This window comes from Saccopteryx leptura, chromosome X (genome assembly GCF_036850995.1).
Source record: "Saccopteryx leptura isolate mSacLep1 chromosome X, mSacLep1_pri_phased_curated, whole genome shotgun sequence".
NCBI lineage: Eukaryota > Metazoa > Chordata > Mammalia > Chiroptera > Emballonuridae > Saccopteryx > Saccopteryx leptura.
Genome location: NC_089516.1, coordinates 100,883,915 through 100,895,461, shown reverse-complemented (window position 1 = coordinate 100,895,461; position 11,547 = coordinate 100,883,915). Strand labels below are relative to the sequence as shown.

General features: G+C 42.9%; 1 protein-coding gene across 1 annotated transcript in view; it reads right to left on the bottom strand.

Annotated features, from left to right (window-relative positions):
• Nucleotides 1–700: 700 nt before the first annotated feature.
• The window catches only part of RTL9 (retrotransposon Gag like 9), a 129,001-nt gene continuing 118,154 nt past the window's right edge, over nucleotides 701–11,547 (bottom strand). Inside the window, exons 4-5 of the mRNA XM_066357500.1 lie at nucleotides 2,338–6,389; nucleotides 701–1,793 (exon numbers count right to left, since the gene is read on the bottom strand). Coding sequence (XP_066213597.1) covers nucleotides 1,677–1,793; nucleotides 2,338–6,303 — 4,083 coding nt within the window. The 5' untranslated portion in view covers nucleotides 6,304–6,389 and the 3' untranslated portion in view covers nucleotides 701–1,676. The remainder of the gene's footprint in view (nucleotides 1,794–2,337; nucleotides 6,390–11,547) is intronic.

The following is an 11,547-nucleotide window of genomic DNA, read 5'->3' as shown; positions in this document are numbered from 1 at the left end:
TCTCCTGGCCTACTCCACTTGGCCTTTCTCTTCTCTCCTCTCTAATGCTAATCTCAGGAACTGAGAGAGAGCAAGCTCCTGGTCTGCCCCACATTATAGTGTAGAAATCAAAACCTTTTAATCCAATATACAAAATAGGGAAGTCTCTAATACAAAGTCACTTATCTGAGTCATGATGGGATTGTACCACCCCACATCAAAAAGGGTGGGAAAGGCTTAGTCCTAAAACCAAGCCCCAAGCTACAAGGATCCTGCCTGCCCACAGCCCACCCCCAACACACATTAATATATCCTGGGCGTCAGCTTCCACATGGGCAATGGCCATCTTTAACAAAGTGAGCATAATATATTTTATCTGCCCAACAGTCATGTACTATTTTTTAAAGATCTTTGAGTAACTTAATTACATAGACTATGATTCAGTGAATAAATTGGCCTCATTAGGATCACATTCCCTGTTATCCTGATTTTTTGTCTTGGTAACATTCACAATTTCAACCTATCTTACTATGTGTTTTTTTGCTTGTTGTCTGTCTCTTCCCTCCACTGGAATAAAGTTTACATTCAATGAGAGTTCTTATCTGTTGGTCCCCAAAACAGTGGCTGATACAAGTTAGATAATAAATGTTGATTGAATGAAGGACACAATAAATCAAATTCTGTTAGCAAGAGATATTTTTTTTTCATAAATGAAGTTTATTTACTTTTACGATAACAATGCATGCTTACTGTAGAGAATCTGGAAAGCACAGAGAAGTAGAAAGAAGATAACAACACCCATAGTCCTATCACCTGAAGGCAAACACTGATCACATTATGTTCTATCTATGCCTGTTTAAAGACCAAGACCCTTATCAAGAGCGCTAGCAATGAAGCACAATAGCCAAGAGGACTGAGAGCAACTAACAACTAAAGAGGTCACCCAGAGGTCAAAGCTAGAGATTTGATACTGAAGGACAAGACAAAAGCCATACACAACAGATCAAAAGGTCAGAAGCTGACAACACAATATCAAGTTTGGTTATGTTAAGAATGTAGTGAGAGAGTTCTTGTCAAGAATTTAACCCAGTATCTGTCACAGAGTACACAGTCAATGAATGTTAGCCATTACAATGATTATTATTATGAGTCAAAATGAATGATTCAGAATGGAGACCGTAAAGAGGGAAAGTATCCTGGAGACCTGTTTTAGATGTTATGAGTTGGGGCACATAAGGGCAAGTCTACTGGGTAAAAAGGGTTATGTAGGAGTGGTTATCATTCTCCTTATACGCTCCCCTGCCAGGTGAAATGGGTACCAGGGAGTCCCCTCAAGTTTACCTGATGACATGTGGCAAGATACCGTAAGGTATTTTTGAGGTAGGACATGGATTCTCCTGCTTAAACATATCCCTGGACCAAGAACAAAAACTGGCATTGATGATGATACGAGTTTATAACTTCATACACCAAACACTCTTAAAGTCTACACTCTGATTGTCAGGGCAGGTCACAGGCATATGGGGTAATAAGAGAAGGTCATGTCACCCAAGTGGAAGATAAGGTAGGATGTGCCTGGAGGGAAAGGCTGGAGGAGGAAGGCCACAAGGTTCATGATGTAATTAAATGGAATGGAATTAGGAACCAGTCCTCAAGTTAGCAGCCGAGTCAGATATCACAGAAGAGTCCAGGGAACATTACTTGTTGGTGGAGGCCTTCTGATGACCCATGCTCTGACGAAGGTGGTTGTGGAGATCCTCTTGGGGATCTCCATGCTCTTTCAGGTAGTAACAGCGTTTGGGAACATGCTGGTGCTGAGAATGAGAAAAGCAAAAAATAGCAGAGGTAAGAGCCATGCTTACAGTGACAAAAAGGGTTCTGCTTGGATAATTTTAGTAACCTAGCAAACACAAAAAATGTCGAATGCACCTTACTTGTAAAAGTATAACATAAGACTAAGGTAGCCAAATTCCCTAATAACCTAGGTCCATAACACATGTGACTGTAGGTGAGACTTGGCCCCTGAAAAATGACTCCTCCCTTAGAACTGGAGTGGAGTAAGTGCAGAGTTGAAACTGACCCCAACCAGCTCCCCCTAATCATAAGACTTAGTCCTTTAACCATCCTAGGCCTTCGATAACTTGAGCAGGGTTTTGGTCTTCAAAGTAGTTAATACACTGGAAACTACTGTAATAGCCAGGCCCACTGATGATACTCCAGGTTGGGGATTATGCTCTAGCAGCTCAATGCCTTCCCCTCGTCTCTTCCTTATCCTACTCAAAGGAAAAGGATGTATTCCTCATAATTCCCTCTTTATTTTTCTGCTCAAAAACCTTGAGTGTATTTTCCCATCATTACCTCCTCTGTCTGTTGATGATTACTCCCCATTGCCTCCTCATTATTCCGCTTATGGGATGATGGCGGAACCTGGCTTGAACTGCCCGGGTTATCCTTCTCTTCAGCCAGCTGGCACTCAATGTAGAGAGACCTGTCTATCAGCTCCTTTAGGCTGCCAGCCACCTGCAGGAAGATCCGTCCCATTTTAGTGGTAACAGCTTCTGAGAGTCCTTCCAGAAACCTGGTTTGCAGAATGGCATCAGACCAAGACAAATGTTGGGCCAGCAGCAGGAAGTCAGTGGCATACTGCTTAACTGACTTTTGGCCCTGCTTAGGATGGCAAAGAACAGCACTGAGGATATCTATCTCAGAGAGGGATTTATATAAGCCCTGCGATCTTCTCAGGAAAGATTTATTTTCATCTGAAAGGGGGTTTCCTATCTCCATCTGCAAAATGGACCACCTTTCTGCTGCCCCCATATGCAGAGACACCAGAAATGCCATTTTCTCTGAATCATTCAAAAATCCTTGCATTTGCTTCTCCTCATCAATCTCTATGTCCTCCTCTTCCTTGGGGCATGAACTTCGGGCTGCTTCTTGCTCTTCTAAGAGGTAACAGAGTGCTGGGGTCAGCATGCCAAAGGATGGAACTTCCTTTGGTGGTGGCTTCATTGTTTCAGGAGTTGTAGCAGTCATGTCTGGTGTAGACTTTGATCCAGAGGCAGATATTTCTCCAGAGTATGTGGCATTGATGTCCAGAGTGGGCATCAGTCCAGAGACTGTGGCTGCCATTTGTGGTGTGGACATGGCTCCCGGGACTGAGGCCCTCATTAGTGGTGTGGATATCCCTCCAGAGGCCGCAGTTGTCATTTGTGGCATGGATGTCATTCCAGAGGCTATGGCTCTCAGAAGTGGCGTGGGCATAATTCCAGAAGCCGAGGCTCCCATAAGTGGTGTAGACGTTGCTCCAGAAGCCGAGGCTCTCATTGTTGGCACAGGTATCTCTCCAGAAGCTGAATATGTTGTTTGTGGCAAAGACATAGATCCAGATGCAACTTGTGTTTGCAGTGCTGACACTGCTTCAGAAGCCATGCTTCCCATTAGCGGCATAGGCATCTCTCCAGAAGCCATGGTGGACATGAATGGCATGGGCATTGTTCCAGAGGCTGTGGCTCTCATGAATGGATTGGGCTTCTCTCCAAAGGCCATTGCTGTCAGTTGTGCAGTGGACATCTTTCCAGAGCTTGTGGACACATCTTCAGAAGCTAAAGGTCTCTTTAATGGCGTGGACATAAATCCAGAGACTGGAACCCTTACTTGTGTTGGGGACATCATTCCAGAGGCTGGAGTTTGGTTTGATAGTGTGCACATCTCTCCAGAAGCCATGGGTATCATTTGCGTTGTGGGCATTGCTCCAGAAGTTGGGATTGTCATCACTGGTATGGACACCTCTCCAGAGACCATGGCTGTCATTTGAGGCAGGGTCATCACTCCAGAGGCTGTGGATCTCACAGGCTGTGTGGACATGGTTCCAGAGACTGGACCCCTCATTTGTGGTATAGACACCCCTCCAGAGGTTGTGGCTGTCATTTGTGGTGTAGACATCACTAAATAAGCTGGGAATCTCAGAGGTGTGACAACTTCTCCAGAAGCTGGATGTCTCATTAGTGGTACAGACATCTCTCCAGATGATGAAGCTCTTAAGAGCAGTGGAGACATCTCTCCAGGGTCTGAGGCTCTCATTGGTGGTACGGACATCTCCCCAGAGGCCGGGGCTCTCAATTTTGGTGTGAACATCATTTCAGACACTGGGACTTGCATTTGCAGTGGGGACACCCCTCCAGCGGTCATAGGTCTCTGGAGTGACCTGGACATCCCTCCAGAAGCTTGGGTGGTCATTGGCTGCCTGGGCATCTTTCCAGAGGCTGTTGGTCTTATTAGTTCTGTAGGCATTGCTCCAGGACCTGGGGCACTCACCAGAGGTGTGGACATAGTTCCAGAAGCTGCAGTTGTCATTTGTGGTATAGACATGTCTCCAGAGACATGGACTTGCTGTGTGAACATTGATTCTGAGGCTTTCGGTATCATTAGTGGCTTGGACAATCCTCCCAAGTCTGTAGCTCCCATCTGTGGCATGGACATCACTCCCGAGGTGACATCTTTTGTTAATAGTGTAGACATTACTACAGAGCCTTTAGTTGTCATCAGTGGGGTGGACATTCCTCCAGAGGCGGGGGTTCTCATTTGTGGTACAGCTGTCACTCCTGAAGCTATGGTTCTTCTTTGTGACATGGAAACTGCTTCAGAGGCAGGGGCTCTCATTTGCAGTGTGGGCATTGACCCAGAGACTGGGGCTATCAGTTGTAGCATGGACACTGTTTCCGAACCTGCAGCAGTTGTTGGCTGTGTGGACATTGCTCCAGAATCTGGAGCTCTTCTTAGTGGTGTGGATGTCATTCCAGAAGCTGGGACTCTCATTTGCAGTGTGGACATTGCCCCATTGTTTGTGGCTTTCATAAAGTCTATGGATGTTGCTCCAGATGTTCCGGGCATTGTTACCTGTGTGGATAACACTCTAGAGGCTGTGGTTGACATCTGCTCTGTGGACATTGTTCCAGATGTGATTGTCATCAGTGGGGTGGACAATGCTTCAGAGGCTGAGGTTGTCTCTAGCAATGTAGACATATTTCCAAATGATGGGACTCTCATTTGTGGTGTGGACACTGCTCCAGGATCTAAAGGTCTCCCTGGCAGTGTGGAAATCCCCCCGGAGGCTGTTACTCTCATCTGTGGAGTAGACATGATTTGAGAGTCTAGATTTTGTGTCAACTGTACGGACATAACTCCAGAGCTTTGGGCTGGCATCAGCTGGATGGGCATCACTCCAGATGTCAGAGCTGCCATTAGCAGTGGGGACATTACTTCAGCATCTTGGACTGGGTTTGGCAATGTTGACATTTCTCCAGTATCTGGATCTGACAGGAGAGGTGTGAACATGGTTGTAGAGCCTGGCGTTGACATTAGCAGTGAAGGTTCTACTCCAGAGTCTGGGTCTGACATTAGCTGGGTGGGCATTTCCACAGAGTCTTGAGTACTTGTTGGGTGGGTTGATGTTTCTTCAGAAGCTAGGGCTGACATTATCAGTGAGGATATAACTTCAGAGTCTGAGTTTGACAAGACCAGTGAAGATACGTCTCCTGAGGCCAATACACTCATTAGCACTTTGGACATTGCTTCAGTGTCTTCTTCTGTAATTTGCACTGTTGGTATTGTTTCAGAGCCTGGAACTGACATTGGCTGTATGGACATCACTCCAGGGTTTATATCTGGCATTACAAGTGGGGATACTTCCCCAGGATCTGTGACTAGCATCAATGATGTTGGCATCTCTTCAGAGGATGGAGTGCTCATTATAGGTGTAGGCATTGCTCCAGAGGGTGGAGTTGGCATTGCCAATGGTGACATCTCTGCAGAATCTGGTGTTTCCATTAGTGTTGTGGATGTTGTTCCAAAATCAGGAATTGGCATTAGCGCCGGAGACGTTAGATTATAGTCTGAATTTGATGTCAGTGGGGACAATGTAACAGTATCTGAGCTTGGCATTAGCAGTGGAGACTGTGGTCCAGATTCTGAAGTTGGCATTATAATTGGGGACAGTGCCCTTGAACCTGAAGTTGGCATTAGAAATGGGGACTGTACCCCAGAGTCTGAGGTTGTCATTAGTGGTGAGGGCAATTCTCCAGAGCTTGATATTCCCATTAGAGATGGGGACATGGTGTCAAACTCTAGGGATGTCATCAGCTGTGTAGATAGCCCTCCAGGGTCTGATTCTGGAGTTGAGGCTACAGACTGTACATGAGACTCCAGAATTTGCATCTCTTGGTTGGTCTCTATCATTGGTTCAGAGAAGGTCATCTCCCCATCTGGGGAGTCATTTTCCTCCTTCAGCATATCGTTGAATTGCAGTGAATGTAATGGTGATGACATATCTGCCAAGGCCACAGGATAGTGTGGAGGAAACCTCTAAAGTGGTGATATCAGGGGTCCTGCTGAAGCCCAAGTAGCAAAGAAATCTGTTAAAGAGAAACAAGTTTAGCAGTCAAAAGCCAATATAAAGAAGACTGGGAAACAGAGAAATGATTCATGATAGAGGCCTTTTGTATGTGTTGCCTGCTATATGGCATTGGAGACAGGCCTGTTGGGTTCAAGAAGCTGTATAATAATGTACAAATTTGAAGCTGTAGCAAATATTCCTTCCACTACTATTCTTTTCAAACCAAACCACTCAAGTCACACAGCATAGCCTTCTCATTTTATAAAGACTAAAAATGCCAGCAACCTCAGCTGCCAGGTGCCTGAGTAGTCCTGTATCAAATGAAGCAGCAACACCACCTGCTGGAAAACTGTGAGAAGTGCATGTTCCTAGCCTCTGTTCTATCTGACCAGAGCATTTCACTAGCCAGCCAAGGCAGTGACAGGCCTAGATGAGAAAGCCCTTTGCTCCAGGAAAATCATTAATTCCTGGGGCACACTGAGTACTGCCAGTAGTTTAGTCCTCATTTTACTACTCTGATGACCCTGAATGTCTTCATCAGGAAAAGGAAGACATTTATCCGACCAATGACTGGGAGCAGCATTCCATGAACTGAAAAGCCAGTTTATTGTCATCATTATTATTAATAACAAAAACAACAACCACTATTAATACCACTTATTTTTCAGTTAGTGTGTTCCAGGTACTAAACTTTAGGCAACTGTGTGCAACTTGAAACTGTCTATAATGTACAGGGATTTGCATTATCTCATTTGAATGTTACAGTACTTTGATTGAGAGATATTATTATTCCCATTTCATCAGCCTTCTCAGATTAGCCAGGGTCGGGGTTAAAATAGGTTCACTGCAACAGTAAAAATTGTATGTATTTGACTATCACTCTTCCTGAGGATTACCTAGGTTTTAGCATCCTTAAGGCTGCATTCAATTTTATTTCTGACTGACATCCTAGCTCACTTGAAGCCCAGTCTGTGGCATGAACAAATTACAAATTTCTGTAATGACATGAGGGTGGGCAATCACAGAGCTTCATCCCTACATTCCATCCCAATAATCAGTCCCAGAAGGGGCTTCTTGGCACAAAACTTGGAAATCAATACACTAATTACACTATGTTAACACATTCCCACAACCTGTTCATGTCAAAAATGCAATTCTTGTTCATTTGGGACAATGATACAATTAAACGCACTACATTGTGCTTCCATAATAATAATGAGAGTACTGGCAACAGGAACTCTAACAGCAGACATTTCTTGAGCATGCACTGACTGGCAAGCACTCCACATCATCTTATTTGATATCCACAGCAACACAAAGAGATGGGATAGTACTTTATCTTTATCTTATAAATGAGAAACTAAAGCCCAGAGAAATTTAATAATTTGCCTGAAATCCCATAAATTTCCAGGTCCATCCAATTCCAGAATCCCCTACTCTTCTCCACCTGATCTGCTCTCTCTCCCCCTTACTCAGTCACCAAAACCCCTCCCTCCTTCTCCAGCCTTGGACAACCCCAAGATAGAATGTAATAAAAGAAATTCTGGCCTTCTGCTGGCACATTGATTACCCTACTAATTAGTGCAATGAGAATGATGAGTCAAAAGAACAATCATAGACATCCACTTCCAATCTTCAGAAAAAAATCTCTGAACATGCCAGTTTCACACCAGGGAAAACCCAGAAAGATCTTACCTTGCCAGTTAGGGAGAAGAGGGAGAGCATGTCTTTTGCACCCCTAGCTCTTTGAGTCTAGCCAATTCTCTTATGCCCCATGCCCAGCCAGTTCATTAAAGTAAGACCCAATACCAGCAGCTGTTCTCTGCAATCTCCCTTAGCTATCCCCTGCCACACCCCCCTTTTGCCTGCCCACCCGCCCCCCTCCCACCCTACTGCTCCCGACTTGCTAGTGCTTGCTCTGTCTCTCTGGTCCCAGATTCCTGCCTCTATATAGGCTCTGACATTTGCCTCTGGCCGCTTTTCACTTGATAACCCTCTAGAAACTCCACTTTAGCACTTGGCCTATGCAACTCCACCCCGTTTCCTCTCACCCCCAATAGTTGTACCAGCCCACTATACCTGCCTCTGGCTGTCCCAAACAAAAGAGGAGATTCACACAATTAAATAAATGAAACTAAAACAGTCCTGGCTAAGGAAATGAGACAGATCTTACATGGCCAAGCAGACACGGGAGTCCTGGAAGCACAGGCAGGGGTTAGAGGTAATGGAACCAGGGTTAGAGGCCGAGTGGAACAATATTGTGGAGTTCAAAGAGTTACTTGAGTGCAAGAAAACCAGGGTTTGGGAGAATGGGCTATAGGTGGTTGAAAGAGCCTTGTGATGGTAATAATAATAATAATAATAATAATAACAATAATAATAATACAAAGTAATTTGTCCCAGTGTCAGAGACCCAGAGGGAAATCTGACAACCAGTGTCCTTATCACAGAGATAAGATTTGGCAGCAAGGCTCCAGGTCATTCAGACAACTGGCAAGAAAAGCACACCACTCTTGAACATACCAGGTGAAAGCTTGCTCCTAGCCTACTTTCTAGAGCTGAGTGCAAGGTCATAGCAGAACTAACAGAAAGGTTTACCAGAGCCTGCTAACTTTCTGAATCAGTACCCCTTAAGCCCTCAGGAAGAACTGGTCTCTGGAACTTGAATAAGATGAAGCCTTAGGTGAAGTTCAAGTAGCTGAGGCATAGGGACTCAGAGTCTGGAGGTTGAGTGGAGGCATTCAGGGTGTTATAAATTTTCCCACATTCATAACTAACAACCAGTAATACCTGGCCACTCAAGCTAAGCATTATGCATGTATTATATCCCTTAGGCTTCATGGAACATGTCCAATGTAAGCAAATGAGGAAATAAGTTTGGAATTGTGACCAAGGTCACAGGTAGGAAATGGCAAAGTCCAGATTTGAGCCTGGGTCCATCTGATTCAAAAATCATTTCCAATCTTGGTAATCAAACAAGTGGGCAGAAAATACTCCAAGTGCTCTATTCACTGCCACCTTCCCTCTCCCAGCCCCACCAATGGCTGAATCATTGTAGTAGTAGTAGTACTAGTAGTAGTAACTGACTTTGATTGAACTTTTCTCATATGCCAAGAACTGTGCTGAGAGCATTACAAGATTCCATAGTTTGATCCTAACAGGTACCCTGTGATCTAAGTCCTTTTAATTCTTAGTTTACAGATAAGAAAACTGAGCCTCAGCAAGGTGAACTGACATGACCAAAAACACACAGCTCTGTTTGACTCCAGAGCTTACCAGAGCATATTACTAACAAAGAAAAATTTAAATCATTCTCTCTTCTACTGTAAACCAAAAACTAATCACAAGAAACCCAACAACAATTATTATTATACCTAATACTAAAAGCTAACATTTACTGTGTCAAGCACTGTACTAAGCACTTAATATACACTGCTCACAAAAATTAGGGGATCAGGAAATGTGCTGATACTCCAGTACTTTCAGCCTTTTGTACAGTGCATTTTCACCAACAAAATAAAGTTGGTTTTGCATCTCATTTGCATTAATTGAACTTTCTTTGACTTGTCATTTGCTTTTCTGATTATCTTGTTTAATAAAAAAAATGAAATGCTTCTTTTTTTATCGCTTCATATTCATTTTTAAATATTTCTTAACTTTTGTGAGCAGTATATATAATTTTATTTGTTACTTACAACAACCCTATGAGGTAAATACTATTATCACCTTCATTTACAGATGAGGAAAGGCACAGAGAAGTCATATAGCTTTCACAAGATTGCACAGCTAGAAAGCACTACTCTTTATGATAAGAAAAAAATTGGAAATAACCTTTATGTCAATGTAAGAACACAGTTCATTTAATGAGAAATGAATCATGGTGCATGTGCAGCAGCTATTGAAAATGATAATATCATTTTTATAAAATAAAAAAGCAAATTTTTGCATAGAAAAAATACAGCCTGGAAATATATATACCAAAATGTTAGAGATGGCCATACTCAAGTGCTGGCTTTAAAGAGTAATTTTGTTTTTGTTTTTCTTATCTACATTTTCTCATTTGTCTATAATGGACCCATATTACTTGTATTAGACAGGGAAAAGTTATTTTTCTTTTTCAAAAGGTGTGTTTCCCTTGGTTTATGTGTCTAACCCTTTCCTCTCTTCTCCCTGCATGCTCTCACTAAAGATCTTCAACAGCTCTCCTCCCAAGCAACCATTCTTCACCAGCAAACTCACTGTACTACTTAGATCCTTGGTCAATAGTAACTACTAAAACATGTTTCCAATTGCTTGCTTTTGTTTTGTTGGGGTTTTTTTTTGTCTGAAACATGATTTATTGTTTTTCTAACTTTTATATATGTTTAATATTTTTACAAGTAGCCCCTGGCTGGGTAACTTAGTTGGTCAGAGTGTCATCCCAACATGCTAAGATTGCAGTTTTCATCCTGGTCAGGACACATACAAGAATGAACCCATGACAAGCAAGAATGAGTGAAACAACAAATTGGTCTCTCTCTCTCTCTCTCTCTCCTATCCCTTCTTCTCCCTCTAAAAATAAATAAATAAAAATAAATAAATAAATAAAAGTAATAATATTTATACAAGTAATCTAAGAATATATTCTCAGAATAAAAACTTGCAATCATACCTATAAATAAAGCTTGCCCTGATCCTAAACTATCCCATCTTTCAAGTCCTATTCCTCTGTCTGTTCAAAGTTGGGCGTGTCTCCTTCAAAATTTTTTCTAGATGTAATGGCATTCAGAGTTCATATCATTGCAATTGCTTGTAAAACTCAGTATGTGGAGAGTTACAGTTAGAAAATTATTCTGACACTGGTTACTCCAGGATTCCAACTTCTTGCTCATTGTGACCATTCATCATCAACCTATTTTTTAAGGAGGCTACTGAGAGAGTTTTTGCATGTTCAGTCCATTTTGGTCACAGGATTCTGTTTTATTAATGCCAGTGTTTCTACAAACACAAGGAGGGGAAGCCTTCTAAGGGAGCAAAAGCCCAGAACTGACTGCTTAGCATCTCTCAGGTCCCTCACGTACTACCCAGTCTGCTCTGATCAATATGGCTCAGAGGTGTCATGCTTCCTGCTGCCTCACAAAAGGTAATTGAGTTTCAGGGATTGCATGACTAGCTACTCGGGAAAATAAGAATAAACA